The sequence below is a fragment of the Panthera onca genome, chromosome A3 (assembly GCF_046562875.1).
Source record: "Panthera onca isolate mPanOnc1 chromosome A3, mPanOnc1 haplotype 2, whole genome shotgun sequence".
Lineage (NCBI taxonomy): Eukaryota > Metazoa > Chordata > Mammalia > Carnivora > Felidae > Panthera > Panthera onca.
In genome coordinates this window covers 109045128-109061665 of record NC_138341.1, presented here as the reverse complement: position 1 = coordinate 109061665, position 16538 = coordinate 109045128, and the positions used below count along the sequence as shown (strand labels likewise).

Here is a 16538-nt window from a genome sequence, read left to right as displayed (position 1 = left end):
CAGCCAGATCCTTAAAAAGCAGAGATGTTTCAGAGAAGGGATGCTGACGCAGCAAAGAGAGTGATTACTGGTGGTTCATAAAATCCACTGAAAGAAAGAGGCAGAAAAATAGCACAAATGTTCTATTCCATTCCCATATTTATCAGTTTCATTAGCATAGAGAAATGAGGTCCTTTCTGGTCCTTACTTGCTCTGAGGTTAGGGATGAACGAGTGGGGAGAGAGAGAGACAGAAACACGATCCACAGACTGGAGTGTTCTAAGCAGTTTGTTGGTTTGTATGTTCTCTGCCCGATTCCAGAAAGGATTTAACGCTGCCAAGGGCAGCACGTTCAGGCCTCCCTTCTATCGCGTGCGTTAAAGGACCCCAATGACGTATGCGGAAATAACTGCAATTACCTGTGGTGTTACATTTCCATTTATCTAAAGACAGGATGGCTCGAGCAGGGGCCAGAAATGCAAAAGCACTGGCCTGAAACAGGGGTAACCTAAAAGAAACGAGACCAAAACCATGATCACGGCATCAGGAACTACCGAGGTAGTTCACGATTTGACAGCTTAACAGTCTTTTCCATAGACAAACAGCACATGAGTAAATGCAGGCACACGCCGAAGAGCGAGCCCCGGTCTGCAAAGATCGCCTCTGCCACACAGCCGGGCCCCCAGCTTCTCCATCTTCCCCTCCCACTGCTCTCCCCACAGACAGCCCCAGCATGGGCCCTGGGGGAGCCCTGTACCCCTCCACCAGCCCCTGCCATCACCACCTTTCCCTTTGGGGGTGGGGGGTGTTGGGCATTTGGGCATCTCGCTTTCCTGCTGAGCTTGTGAGCTCCTTTTGAAATATCGGTGTGTGTCTTCCACTTTACGACCCTCCTCCCTTTCACATTCTTATTGGTTAGCACAGGGAAAAAAAAATCTATCTCCCCGTCACTCCATTTTGTAAGTCAGAGGCTGCCCTCAATCCTAGAGGACAGGCATCATAATCGTGTTAGTGGTCTAGAGCTATGAGGAAAGAAAAGCTGTACGTTACAAATCAACAGTAGACAAGATATTTTGCTCAATCATAAAAAAAGCATGTGGACTCTCTGTTAAATCCCCTGCCTACAATCCTCAAATGTCACCATTCAATTACATTTTAGATATTTCATGTTGACTTTCTGAACACCTGAGCTATTCAAATTCAGGAGATTTTGCTTTTTTTTTTTTTTTTTTTTTTTTTTAATGTACAGCATTTCAGCTACAGTTGTATAAAGATAGCTTTATGAGCTAACATGAAACCTTGATATCTATTTGCTATTTTTAACATTATTTTCAGGGTAAAATATAAAACTGGCTCCTTCTGTTTGCAGGGCTGGGAACTCTCAGATGTCCAGATCTTTCTGAAATACCCCCAAACCACCTGGTACCAGCGTCCTGGACAGTGGACGGGAACCCAGCACGTGCCCCTCAGTGCTCTGATGGCGTATCCTGCCCCAACTGGAACAGGAAGTGGACTAAGAGAAGGTGGCTCTAGTGGGAAGCAGCCATGTTACCAGCCCAGGGCCAGCACAGACCACTCTGCGCCAGACACGGGTCAAGATTCTTTTCTTCTTCTGGTCATTTTAATCATGCAATGAAATCAACCAAGAGTAGGCATGATGCTAGCTTTAGAGCGTAGAGACAGGCTGCACAGTATAGACCAGATGCATTGCTGGTGGTTTCTCATGTGGGCACACCCTCCACCAACCATCCATTTATAATTACCTGTCAGAGGGGCCCAGAGCACAGTACCATCAAAAGTGGACATGAAAGTCATCTAACGTGGGAACGTATGCCATGAGGGAAACACTGATTCACAAATACTCCTGAAGCGTAACTTTTCAGAAATGTCTTGAAAGGGCAAAGGGTGGTCCTCGCTCATCAGGAATGGATGCCTTCTCAAATGGCCCAAATAACATCTGCTTTAGTATCATTTCAGATTTCCAGCAACACATCCTAGGTCCACGTAACATGGGTTGCATTCCGAGATCTCGGCCTAGGAACGCTGCAATCGACACCACACTGGTGGCTCACTGGGAAAGTGAAGACTGGCTCTGGGTTCCACCCCCAGTGACGTGAACTGCTCTTGACCTCAGTCTGGGCACCTTACGGGGCAAATATTTTATGGCTTAACCATGACCAAAGGTCCTGAGAACACAGCTGCAAAGAAGCTCACTCATTTCAAACAACCAGGATCCTGAATTCCTTTGAAAGTAGGTGATAATAGAAAATTCCCGCATGTGCTGTCTCGAAGTCTCCCAAAATGATCTGCAAAGGGGCTGCACATGCCAGCTTACACGTTCCCGTTCAGCCACACACACGCTGACCACCACAAGCAGTACTGGCCGGAGGACAAGCGGCCGCTGTACAGGAAGGAGCAGAAGCGCCCCAGAAGTTAAGGGTGGTCTCCACAACTAGCAGAGTCAATCAGTGGCTTGACAGAAATTTTCTTAGGGAAAGTGGTGACAAGAGCTATTATTTCACCAAATAAGAACTTCCCTAAATACAAAGCCAATTTTCCAAGAAAAAGGCTGAGGACGATAAAGCACTAGATATTCTCATCTGATAAAGCAGCTTTTTCCAGCCCTTCCCCAGTGTGCAACTGATCAACCCGAGGGCTCTCCTTCCTGTACCTCTGGTCCCTGGGCTCCCCACGTAGACAAGACTGCCTGTTCTTTTAATTTTGTCCCAACAGCTGGAAAGGAAACTAATTCAGCTGTGCCTTTCTTTACACCAGGAGCTGACAAACTGGACCGTGAACCAAGTCTGGCATATGACTTGTCTTTGTGAGTAAGGTTTCACTGGGACACAGCCTCTCCATCTGCCGATTGTCTGCGGCTGCTATGGGGCTACGATGTGGAATCCAGAGGTCACAACAAAGACGACAGAGCCCCAAATATTTATTGCTTATCCCTTTACAGAAAAAGTTTGCCACCCTCTTCTATAGGGAAAGTAGATCTTAAATACGGAAGAGAGGTGGTGGGTTTTTGCAGATGAGTTTTTAAGGTTAACAAGATCACTAGAGGTTAGTAAGAAAAAATGTGAGCAGACAGACACTTCTGTTGTGACACATTCCCATGTCAGGCTCTGGCCCCAGGATGGAGAAAAACCTAACCAGTCCCAGACAAGACTTCCTTTCTTCAAAACTCTGCTGGAGGCGTCCCATTTCCTCCTCTGAGCCCAGAAGACTAGAGCCCTGGGCCCCCGGCTCTTCCTCACCAGCCCCTTCACAGACCTGCACTCCAGATTCTTGCCTCGGAGCCTTTGCTCTCCGCTCAGTCATCAACTCACTTCCGATGTTCAATGTTTATTCATCATTAAGGCACAGAGGCCACACCACCTCATCCAGAAAATGCTCCAGGATCTCCTTTGGATTTGTAATGTGTTCTCTTTACAACTCAGGACTTTCTGGCCGTGATTTCCACAAGTCACTCCACAAGTTGCCAGGAAGCTGCTTCAGGGGTGCTGGTTAAAACTGGAGACTTCTGCATCTTACCCAGTCCTGGTTAATCAGAGTCTCAGATGGGGCCTGCACCCTGCACCCTGCATAATCACTTGTGGGCGACGCTGAGGCACCAGGCACCACGAAGACGGACAACCCCTGGGCCAGATGAAGGGATCTACCATTCTGCAACGACAAAAAAAAAACTACCCTGGGCTGCCGACAGGTTTCTGCCGTGTGAAGGAAGACAGCTAGACACGGCCACACACGGAGGCGGTGATGCCGATGGGGCAGGACACCGAGGCAGGCATCTGCAGGGGCCGTCACCTACCTAAGGGGCAGGAAGTGCCACACCACACACGGCAGGGGCTGTGAGGAGCGCAGGCAGAGAGAAGAGCAGGCACACACCAGAGCCACAGAGCAGCCCCAGGAGTCCTCAGAGAACTGCAGCTTGACTGTGGGCAGCACTGCCGTACCGAAGGTCAGAGTGGACCAAGAGCACGTGCCCCAGCTGGCGCCCACAGGCAAAAGCAACCTTGCTCGGAGAGGACCACCTTGGGGGAACTGGGAAAGCTGACCTTAATCCCAAAACGTCACCAGAAGGCACTCTGGCAGCCTGCAGCCATACCGTCTGTGGTCCATGCTTCCAGACTGGCTCACACTGTGGTGTCATGTCAGCTCCAGGGACCTGCTGGCCCGGGCCGGGTCTCCGCACCTCAGCCTCGGTGGCCCCCTTCACAGCACCGAAGCTATCTGTGTGTGGACCCGCCCATCTCCCAAAGGGGCGGAACTGCCCTGACCGTGGGAACCAGGCCCTTTTACCCATCACCACTGTGTCCCCGGCACCAACTTTCACTTAACAATTAATTAATGGATTAAAGGTGCTATTGACAAATGTTATTCTTTGAGAAGAATTTTATTAGACTAAAAATAAGAAGTCTTTCTGTCATGTTGATTTTAACTGCAAATTAGGGAAAGGACTTTCTTTCTTTCTTTCTTTCTTTCTTTCTTTCTTTCTTTCCTCTTTTTCTCTTTCTCTCCCTTTATGATAAAAAGCACTGGGCAGAGAGAACAGGGAGTAAAGTGTACATGTGAATTTTCCAGACAAAACCAGACAACTTCCCCAAGGTCCCAGGGGCTAGCAGTCCTCCTTGGTGTCATCAGGAGAAAAGTCCTTAAAAAGCTTACAAGGGCAGGTGGGCCCTACAAATAGCACCTCAAAGGTAGGAAACGTTATCTTCCCAGAACTAAAATCATTTAGGGAAAATGAATAAAATAAAACAGTTCATCTATACAGTAAGTACACTAAGAATCTGGCTGACTTCCTTGATCTACCAAGAAAGCTATCAAGTTGGTACAAAACCTTTTGTTGTGAAATAAATATTTACTCGAGTCTAAACGGCAGCATGATTTTAAAACAATAATCTCTAAGAAACATAGAGCAGGTTTGGCTTCAAAGAACTATAGTTTCAAAACTGAATCTGCCATCAGGAATGTGTATCCTAAGTGCCTTTAAGGAAAAGCAAACCACAGTGTGTCACAAGAAACTCTTTAACTGGTAACATTTTCCTATTGTTTCCCATATGTATATATGTTCTATCAGCTAAACTATCTGGAAAGTAGCTCCCATTTCCTAAGGATAAACATACCCTCCTGCATCATCGCTTTCCCATATCATACCCAAGGACATTAACTTAACAATGTTATATTCAGACCATATTTAAATTTATCTGTTTATAAATATGCTTATACCTGCTCCTGCTCCCCCAAATCCAATCAGAGTTCCTATACTGCATTTGGTAGTCTTGTGTCAGGCTTAGAGCCAGGCCAGACACTTCCCGAAAGGACACTGCCTGGGTGTTGGGTGCTGTCCCACAAGGTGGGACCTTTTTCCTGTTGTAATTAAGAATCTATCACGTGATTCTTAGGCTGTGTGAATATTATATTCCCACTAGCTTATGAACATTCTTACATAGTGGGCTTAAAAATTACAATTTTTCAATTTGATCATTCCATCTGTATTTAATTAGTGGCCTTTTGTAAAGAAGAGCTTGCCTTTTTTGTCCAACTTTGTCTTTTTCTTCTTTGAACATCATTGCAGGTGTGTGAATGAATTCCTTTCAAATTCAGTTTTACAATTCACTTCCATGACCATTCTTTTTAATGTACTGTCCCAAACTTGCCCAAAGAACCTGCTCAAGCAGGTTCTCCTTCTTTATGAAGTTGACTCTCCCCCTCCACCCCCCAACGCCCTGACCTCCACCCCTTATTCTTTAAGCAGTTTTTTGCTTTCTGGCACAAAATGCTCCAGGGTCAACGTGCACTTTTTTCAGCCCTGGCCTTTGAGTCAACCACTACTTTAGGAAGCCCAGGTTCATTTTAGTGGAGAACGGCATTTAGAAACCAAGATTGAGCACCAGGTGGGCTCACTGTTACTGAGCAGACATTTTGTTAGTAAACAGAGCTACAATTCATTTTTGAATTATAGGGTCATAATGATACCTATAGTTCAGCCTAATACCCCTGGATTACCTTCTTTCTTTCCATATTTGTATCTTTCCTTTTCTTACATCAAATGTCCTGATTCTCCATCATTATCAACATACCCTTTGTTTGTCTTACCCTATATAACATCATACAGCACAGTCCAAGAATTACACATCTATGTAATTACATGTCACTATGAACAAGACTATTAAGATTATTAAGATTTCTCTTTACTTTGTGCTTAGGATACACCCCAATCACGGAATGTAAAGTACTGTGTTCTAAAGTCTGTGAATGAATTCTTTTCTATGTGGTTAGCAATCTGACATATAGCTCACCTATTTCTATAATTCAATTTTAGGTTTGCTTTCCTTCGTTTTTGGTTTTATGCTTTGACTATGTTGAACATTTGTACAGTTTAAAAATCAAATCATATAGAGAGATATACCAGAGAAGTCTCACTCCCATCCCTAACCCTTCCACCCCCTTCCAACCTAACTCACTATAGTTAATCGTTTTCATTAATTCCTAACTTACCCTTATTCCTTTATACATACACTCGCACACACTTTTTTGCAGCTTGTTTTTTCAATATATCCTGGAACTTACTCTATACCAGTTAACAGAGATCTTTCCCATTCTTTTCAGGGCTGCATGGGACCATACTGTGTGAGGTACAGATAGCAGCCAGTCTCCTACAGATGGACATTTAAGTGTTAAATATTTTGCCATTACAAATTATATACAGCAATAAATCACTTTTTGTGTACTATTTTGCATTTATGAGAATGTATCTTAAGAGTAAATTTCAAGAAGGAGGATTGCTGGATCAAATGGTAAATGCACATGTACTCTAGATACTGTAAAATTCTTCATTATAAAGGTTGAACTATTTTCACTCCTGACAGCAATGTATTAAGAATGCCTGTTCTCCCCACGATCTTGCTATCAGAGTGGCTCATCAAAATTTTTATTTTTTGTGAATCTGACAAAGGTGAGAAATGGTTATCTCAGGATAGCTTTAGTTTATATTCTGTTATTATAAACCAACTTATCATTTCCAGTGGAGAAAGACCATTATATAACTCTTCTGTGATCTGTTCACAACTTTCGCCTTTACAATTTCTGGTATCTTTTAAAAATACTTTATCTGCAATACATTACAAATATTTCCTCCAGTTTACCATTTTTTGTTTATGGCATATTTTTCCAATGTAAAGTTTAACGCTTTTTAGATTTAATGTCATCAAATTTATTATCCTTGTTTCTGGGATTTAAGTCCTAGTTTAAAAGTTTTTCCCTACTTCTGGGTTATAAAGGAATTTACCCTTGTTTTATTCTTCTATAGTTTCATGATTCTTACATTTGGATCTCTAATCCATTTTTAGTTGATTTAAAATACTCCTAACTAAAGATAAGTGTAACCTTTTATCTTCAAGTTCATGCCATTCTGGTTTTATAGGCAAATGCCCAGATTAGATGAACTATTCCAGTCAGTATTTCCAATTACAGAGTCCTGGAGATCCTTGGCTGGAAGCAGTCAACCAGCTTGTCTCCCAAGCCACAGCTCACAGCCAGAGGCTTTGTCCAGACAGAGCACAGGAATTTAGGAGGACTAGCTGAATACAATTTTGATAACCTCCTTGTCAAGCATGATAGTATCAACTATTTCCAGTCAAGAGTCTGTTAGCCTAAAATATCTGAAGAACTGAACTCATCAACCCCGCCATATACTAAGAGGACTCAGCCAGTCTCCTAGTATCAGAAATACGGAGAAACAGCATGTCAGCTGAAGGGGAGACCACCTGGCAAAGCTAGTGTTGAAGGAGCTAACTTGAATAGCCTCAGCTGAGAGACGGCCGGTGCTCAGGCTGCAGGAGGAGCTGGATAAAGTGCCCTCACCACTTTCTGATGGCCTGAGACAGATTCTGGGGGCCCTTCCCGATCGGGGGATGCCGGCAATGTGGCCGAGGATTGCACCCAACCACGTGCTACACGCCATCAAGGACATGCCGCTCTGCCAGACGTCCTAGACCTTGCCCACTACACCCTTCTGCCTCACCTGCACTCACCTGCCTCCTTACTTTCCAGAAGGCCCACAAAAATGAGAGCCAACAGACAAGTACAGACAGGTGCCAGGAATTATCTCATTCAGCGCTCACTAACAATTTCATCATTATTAATTACCATTTTACAGATGATGGAAGGGGGCCCTGAGAGACCAGGCAGTTTTTCCAAAGTCACAAGGCTGGAAAATGGTGCAACAGGAGTGAAGCCAACTCTGAAACCAAAGCTCCCCGATGCAGCTGGTTAGGGGATCAAGGCAAAGCTCCCTCCAAAGTCATTAGCTACGGGTTCTCACTGGCTCCCAAGTCTGTAATGTACTACTTGAAATGTGAGTTAAATGGACAATTTTTTTTATTTAAAGGGGGAGAAAACCTGTAACCTGCTACTATGTGTCTGCTTAATGTGACAGAATATGAAAGACAGTCACCTACATAGTAATTTTGGCAAACATGTTCACCCTGAATCAACGATACCTCTGGCTGGCCCCATCCTCCAGTTTACAAAAGATGAGGGGGATTGTGGAAAAAATCAAATACCACCCCGAAGACACAATCAGACAAATTCAGACCATTGGATGCTCCGTAAGAACACTGGCCTGGGCACTTTAGGAAGGTAATGTTATGCAGGAAAGAAGTGAGGACGGTTTATGATTAAGAAACCAAAGAAACACATAAAACAGATGTGCCACATGATCTTGACTGCATCCGGGTGCAGGGAGGTGAACGAATAGTTAAGGAAGGTATTTTAGCGACAACCTGAGAAATTAAATAGCCTGCACATTAGATGACATGAGGGAATGACAATGTTCTCAGGTGTGGTAAGTAGTTACAAAGGGGACCCTCATTCCTAGGAGAGCATTTAGGGGTGAGCTGGCATGTTATCTACAACTACACCACCAATACGTAAACAGAAAGCGGGAGAGATCCCAATCTCCCTCACCCCCAATATAATCACTGCGTCCTGCCATCCCTGTTAGTTTTATGAACTGTGAAGAGTTCAAGGCCCCATACTGGAGCCGTGGAAGCATCCTGCAGCCGCCCGTGCTCAGTGAGCACACATCTCGTACAGGCCCCTAGAACCCAGGCAGATGACAGACAGGGGCTTCCTCCTCAGGAGGGACGATCCGGTTAGAGAACAGGTTGCTGCACCAGCTACTGTCACTCTTGGCCCAAACCCTACCTTCTCTCAGCAAAGGAAGGTTTTGCATGCCTGCTACAGGCCTCTGATGGCCAGGAGGGGCTCCTTTGGGTGGGTGGGGGTGGGGGGACCCCAGCTACAGTCTCTTCTTTTGTGGGAGACCTCAGAGTGAGGCCTCCAAGAGGCGTCTGGGGCAAAATGCTGAAGGTAACCCCCAAACACAGCACCTGTCACACCAAGGGGAAGGTCAACATGGCAGATGAGGGCAGGGATCAGGGCCCTCCCTTCCCCCCAGCTTTGTACTGACTGGGGTGAGGGGCGAGGACTCTAGGAAGCTCAGAGCTGGACTGAGACTTGACTTCTGTTTTAAGAGGCAGCAGCAGCCAATGCATCAGCTGAGTCCTCCCGCTCAAACCTACGGTGAGGCGGGGCAGTTAGGGGGATGGGGTCAGAACAAACTTGCCTTGATCTCTCAGGATTTCAAAGTTTTGCACTAATTCTTGGAACAAGGCTGAGGAGTTCCCAGGATTGACATCACAAACTAACCAATGAAGACCTCGTTGAAAGCGAAGTGCAGGGAGTTGAGGTCAAAGGGCAGGAGGAAGAAGGAAAAGGCAGGGTGAGGAGGAGGGACGTGGCAGCGGCCGTGGCAGAAGTGCCGCCCCCAGCAGGCAGAGGCTCAGGGAAGCACTAAAGCCATGGAGTCACTCACGTCAGGGACTGCGACCCACGACCGTCATTTCAAAACAATCAGGACCTGGGGACAGGAAACCACCGAGTGCGCCCGGGGAGGTGTGCAGTGAAGGGAGGAGGGTCTGCAGCACATGTGGTGTGGCCTCAGCCAACTGGGGGGGGCGGGGAATTGACGGGACATATCCCCCAAAGGAGCCTTCGGGAAGCGGCATCTGAAAGCTGGCACTCTGGGCTCGTGCCCAGTTCTCAAAGGCCTGCATCTGCTTTACCTTCAGTTTCCCTACCAATTCCGGTTATTTTTACAGAATGAAATGGGTTTCCCGGAACAGCGCACCACTCTTCAGCAGGGTGCCCGTGTGAAACGAGGAGGAGGGATGACCCGGTGGCAGCCCATAGGCCAGGGGTGTTGACACTTTCCTCCCTCTTCTGCTCTAGACCCCAGCTTCCTCAAAGGAAAGGTCCCGCTCCTCAAAGCCACGGGCCACAGTTGGTCTTTAAGCCCCACGCACCCACTGCAACCAATGCAGGGGAGCATCAGGTACTCAGTATGTGCTGGGCAAATATGCAAAGACATGTACACAACTCAGGCACTACGGGGTCTGAAAATAGGTCCTAGAAATCAGGAACACTGAACATGAAATGTTGTCCTTCTGCTGCTCTAAGCCCAAGGAAACGGGCACCAAACTGCAAACACACATGCACACACACATGGACACACACGGCTGCACACGTGCACATGCATACACAGGCCACCTACGATCCTTACAGCTATGACACCAGGAATAAACCTCACTCCAGGCTCCGTCAGCCCTCCCCTCCTGCACTGTCCCTCCCTGGCCATCCTCTCTGCCCCAACTGCTTTCTGTATTTAAATGATCTCGCTGTGATCAGGAAATAAATGCAGAAGTCTGTTAAGATGATAATTCACAGCCTGGGAGGAGGACCCACATTAGCACCCAGAACTAAAAGGTGTTTCATATGATTCATACTCCACAACTTCTCAAACCTACTGTAGAAAGCTTGTAATAATATACAAAAGCAGAATAATGGCAAAACGTCATCTACAGGCCACCTTCAGAAAAGCTGCCACTCATTTTCACAAACGGAATCAGCTGGGGAGGTCATCTGCCCAAGGTCAGGGGGCTGAGTATGTCCCCGTAACTTCTTGTGCTCACTGAACTCCATGTATGAAAGGAAAAGAAACCATCATTTGCCACATGGCTTCAGCTAATGCTTTATACTGGGTACTGTGGGTTCTCCCTTCCCATGGGATTATAGTTCAATCACTGTAATATCCCAAAACTTGATTTCAAAAAATACATCAATTACTTTTATTAGCTGCAATTCAAAATTAGTTTTCCTTAAAACAGTAATGTTTGACTTTTAATATTATTCATCCATTAAAGCAACATCACTGCACTGCAAAATTAACCATACGCAATTAAACAGCTGATAGGTGCATCCCAACTCAATCTGAACCAGCAATGCAGCCAGCTCTGGCAGCACTGACTTGGTGGGTCTCTGGAACAGACCCGGGGATGCTCACCCTCAGCCCCTCCTGAGCGTCTGAGTACCACGGATGGATCCTCACTCTGAGATCTGACTGCCAGCCCTGCTCTGCTGGCAATACTGGAAGAGGGGGCGTGGAGGGGAGGAAGTTGGGTATCTGGCCACTCTGGGGATTTCTGCTCTTCTCCCATTCAACCTACGGGAAACTGGACAAGGGCGAGGAGGTGGTTCCGCTGGAGAGGGGAGCCCTGCCTCTTGGAGCCCAGTGGAAGGAGGGAAGAGGGCATTAGAGAAGTTAGAGCTCTAATGGAAAGGGTGGGGAGATGCAGGGGACACAGGGAGATGGGAGGGACACATGAATATATAGGTGCAGCAAACAAACCCCAGAGGTTGTGACCAGCCAGTCAGGGAGGGAAAATTCCCTCACCCACCTCACCATCTCAGTTCATCTTTGCTCAGCAGGACCTCAAGTATAAGGTGGACAGACACTGAAAAGAATGTATCAATAACAGCTTAAGGCTTTGCAGAGTTGGGAATCCACACCAATGGAAGCTAGGATCCCAGGCAAGAAAAATATGCTATTAGCACAGAGAAGTAGAACAACAGTTAACCCTGGCAGGAAGGGCCAGGAACCCAAGGGACTGACACTGCGAGGTGGGTTGCTCCCCATCCCGCCCAAGCCCAATCTCTCCAGTCCCAAGGGCAGCTGCTCAAATTCATTCAATCTTGATTCTTTAATCAAGACACATGAAACGCACACCCCATGCTTTTCTTTCCATTTAAACATCAAAGGCAGGAACAGACCTCCAGAATGCAGGCTAGAGCTAAACTCAGCTAAACTCATCACTCAACCCCCAAACACACACACTCACTCTGCCTCCATCTGTCTGTCTCTTCCCGCTGCCCCCTGGCTAGCTATCTCATCCCACATCTGGACTCTGCCACCTCTAACATTCTCCTTATCTCCCCACCAGACTCCTTTGCATGGATCCCCACTGCCTTTCTCTTGGATATCCCTGATCTCCTGAATCTGGCCCATAACCCCTTCTACATAGCACCCAAGTAATGTCTTTCAAGGCTCAACCCCAGTAGGTAAGTGCCCTGCCAACAGAGCCCTAGCAAGTTCCCTGTGCCCCGTTGATAACACCCAAGTATCAGAGATGGGCCCACAGCTCAGCCTCTGGTCAGGGGAAGCACTCACCAGCCTGACTTCCTGCCTTTGCCCCTGCCCTTCCCAGGACAGAAAATGCTCCTTCAACCCTCCTGGGCCAGGGGCCTACTGAGTGTTCAAGACCTATCTCACATGCTGCCAACTCCCCTGTGACTCTCCCTTCAAGTCCCCAGGACATCACTGCAAATCTCCGAAGGTGCACGTGGCTGCCCTTTAGGCTTTGCAGCACATGCTCTCTTCACTGCCTCCATAGCTGGGGCCAGCCAGTCACCCAGGGCCTTATATAAAGACTGTTTGCTAAGTGGGAACTAGTCCATACTTTTCTCCTCCTCTTTTCCCGGATAAAGAACGTGGACACCACTCCACACGCCAACAGCCAGAGAAAATCCACATCCCAAGACAAAACCACACAAAGTCACCCCATCCAGCAGCACATACTTGCTGGTGTGGCTGGCAGACGTGGAGCCACCCCCTCCCAACTTAGTGCCAGTGCAGAGGGCCACCACAGTGAGGATGGGACTCACAGCTGCTCATGCCGTCCAAGGACATGGGTGCGGCTTCCCTGACACCTCCAGCAAGACAGAGCAGGGAAAGCTACTCTCACCGAGCCTCTTGGGCATGGAGTGCAGACCCAAGCACTTGTACTGCGCGTGCAAATGTGTGCCCGTGCACACACGCTACAGCTCTGCATGATGGGGCCACGAACCATCCCAGCAGCTATGTCCCGTCCCAGCAGCTACGTCAAAGCCCTCTCCTGTCCTCCTCAGCTCAGCTGCTGGGAGCGGCATGGCAGCAGGGGTGAAATGCACAGACCCAAGCTGTTCTGTTTACGCATCTTGTGCCCCGAGAATGGACAAGATGTTCCTGAGCGGGTGCCCTCCCATGACTGAGAGCCCTCACCGAAAGTCCCCACCCCTCCCTTCTGTGTCACCAGCAGGCACCTGTGCCTGCCGCTGCCAGGCCCCACCGTCAGACAGGACTAAGAGCACAGTGCGTATTCTACCACAATGAAGACGCACGCATCCCTTCCCCTCTTCAGATCAACCAGCACCATCAACTCTAAGCACTGCCCAGTTCATGGATGGTTTGTGATACAAGTTCCACAGTGAGTCACTTGCTTAGAAAAAGAACAACTCCCCCAGAGAACTGGTGGCCTGTGTACAAGGTAACGCTCCGGAGTCAGCCAACAGAAGTTTCTTAATACACTTAGACTGGAAGTGCAGAATCTTGAATGTTCTATCAAAAGACTGAAAGATGCTCCCAAAGTTACCTACCTGGCTCTAAGAAAGTAACTCAAGTCCTCCATGGGATGCCCAGAACACATCCCCTGCCCCCCAGCAGGTCAATGACACCCTGCCCCTCCCCTCACGGATCACCCAAGGAGATCCTCCCACTGAGGGAACGGATCTGCTCAGAGCAGTGGCTGCAGGCGGGCCTGCAGGGACTGGGGTGTGACAATTCCAAGAGCTGGGCAGCCTCCACCGCCTTCCTTCCATCAGCAGACCTGCCAGGGAGCTGACCCTATCCCTTCCCAGGACATCGCCTTAACACTGCTCACGGCCCTTCCCGTATTTCTCCCGTCCCCAAGTAAGGGCAACCCTCTTGAGGTCCCTGAGGATTCTGACTCCTTGGAATACAGTCAGTGATTCCCAAGCTGCCTCTCATCTTCTCCCTCCTGTACCGCCCGCCGGGGAGGCAAACCCCTCCTCTGGCTGTCTCTAACGGAGCAAGAGACAGCACTCACAAGTGTGCCCTGCTGCCCTTCCCCTGGGGACAGTCCTGCCCCAGCAGGCTCCACCCTGTAAGCAGAGCCCAGGGCCAAGGAAGAGGCTATACTGTGAAGAAGGTGGAAGAGGAGAGAGGAGAGGCACGAGTGGCCTGCAAGAGGCAGGCAAGGACGGTTCTCTTCCTTCTTGAGCCAGCTCCACACCTGTTCTAAGCTGGGGGCTGGGGAAGCGAGATGAACAAGCCAGAGCCCTGGCACCAATGAGGGGAGCACAATCCAGTGGGAAAAGACATGAAAACAAAAAAGGACAAAGTGGAAGAAGAGCCACATTAGAAGACCATGCACAAGATTCACATGTGGGGATTCAGAGGCGGCAGCAACAGGGCCTTGAAGAGACAAGGATGCTTCACAGAGGTGGGGGGTGGGGGGCAGGCCAGGAGGATGAGCAGGGTTTCCTGGCTGCTAGGGAGCCAAGCACAGGACAGTGAAACAGCAGGTTCCAGAAGGAGCTCATCGTAGCATGGGTGCGGGGCTCAGAGGCAGGCTGGGAAGGGCGCTCGGTGGGACAGAGCGAAAGGGAAAAACCTGAAGAGTGGGCGCAGTTGGATTTTTAAACGGGGAGTGGGGGCTGCAGCCCAGCACCCGGCAGCATGGAGGAAGACATGGTGTCAGCAAGAGGGCCAGGGACAGAGTGGGGAGGAGGGGAGGAGAGCAGCTCTGGAGGCGGGAAACCAACTGGGCATGAGTGGGGCAGTCAGGTCTGAACTAAAGGAAGTGGGGCAGAGAGGGGCTACTGGAGAGAATGAGCCCCACCGGCTGGGGATCTAGAAGGAGCGGAGAGAGAGACTGAGTTTCCAACTTGCACACCTGGGCGAGAAGCAGGGCCACTGACCAAGAGAGGAAACACAGGATTGGGGAGGGGGGCGCACTGGCCAGTAGGACATGCTCCCTGCCAACTCCAGCTGGTTCTTCCGTGTGGCCCTAGGTGAGCGGCACTGCTCATGCCTTAGGGGGCTTCCGCATCCCAATTCAGCATCCCAATCTCACCTGCATCCAAACGTTGTCTGCAGCAAAGTCGTGATTCCCACACAGAAGAAAATGGTCCCGATGAGCTGGCTGGTGGCCCACTGGTCGTACCCCACGCACATGGCATCCGCCAGCAGAAAGGGCACAGCGATGGTGCCACTGAAGCAGGTCAGGTAGTGCTATGGGCGACAGGAGATGGTTGAGGGAAGAGTAAACTCTTCCTTGTGTGTGTGTGTGTTTGGATTTTATACTAACTTTGCCCCGTTGGTTTTAAAACAGCCCACGCGAAGAATCTCTGGTTTTGGTGTATACGTGCACATCGTGTGCCACATCATCTATCTTTTCTAGCATTTCTCCTTTCTAATACATTTTTCTGTCTTACCACTCACCTGAATCCAGGCCTGCACAGAGCACATGATTCAAGCACTGGTGTGATTTTGTTTACACAACTCTTACTGGAAATACCTGCTTCTTTCAAATGCTTTTTTAGCATCAATTGCTAAAATCCTAGGTCTTTTCTTCCTCTGATCTGGTGGCGTGAATTGTGTTGCATGGTACCATTCTTGAAACAAATCCTAGTTGGTCATGCTAGGTTTTTCTTCTGGGATTTGATCTGCCAATATTTCATGTGGACTTCTACATCTATATTCTTGAGATAATTAATCTGCTTTTTAAATTTTTTTAATTCTCTCGGGGTCTGTGGATTGAAGTTACACAGGCTTCACTGCACAGGGTGTTTTCCATCTCTTTCTAGGGTCTGGCATTATTTGACTACCATCAGGGAAGGGTTATGGACATATGGTAGCTGTGGGAATCCTCTAGAAAGAGCCCATCCCCTCTTCCCTTAGGCCCCAGCCCTACCCTTTCAGCCCTGGAGGGACATTCTTGGCCCTCACTGCTCACGTCCCTTCCTCCCAAAGGCCTGTCTCTTCAGTTCCCACTTCTGTTCTGCAAACTTCCTACTTTCCTTCCCAAGTCCCCCATCTCTGCTCACGTTTGCCAAAATGTGTGCAGCCCCTGACGCTCAACTGTACAACACGCAGGGTGTTCCACGCGGGGAACAGAGCATTCCTGTACAGGACTTCGCAGAGCTGCTCACAAGCTTAAGAGCACTGCATATTGTCAAGAAAGGCACGTCGCACATAGAGTTTCCCAATCCTGGACCAGGGCACACTTCCAGAGACACCTATAACACAAACATTCCCCAAAGCGAGTTTCCTGAACCTAAAGACCCCTTAGCTCCTTTGGCCGTGACTCCTCCTC

General features: G+C 48.4%; 1 protein-coding gene across 8 annotated transcripts in view; it reads right to left on the bottom strand.

The window, feature by feature from the left end:
* The window catches only part of SLC23A2 (solute carrier family 23 member 2), a 132886-nt gene that overhangs the window by 31585 nt on the left and 84763 nt on the right, over window positions 1-16538 (bottom strand). For all 8 annotated transcript variants that reach the window (XM_060612922.3, XM_060612932.3, XM_060612901.3 and 5 more), the window contains 2 exons: window positions 15297-15454; window positions 399-487 (listed from right to left, as the gene is read on the bottom strand). In XM_060612922.3, coding sequence (XP_060468905.1) covers window positions 399-487; window positions 15297-15454 — 247 coding nt within the window. The remainder of the gene's footprint in view (window positions 1-398; window positions 488-15296; window positions 15455-16538) is intronic.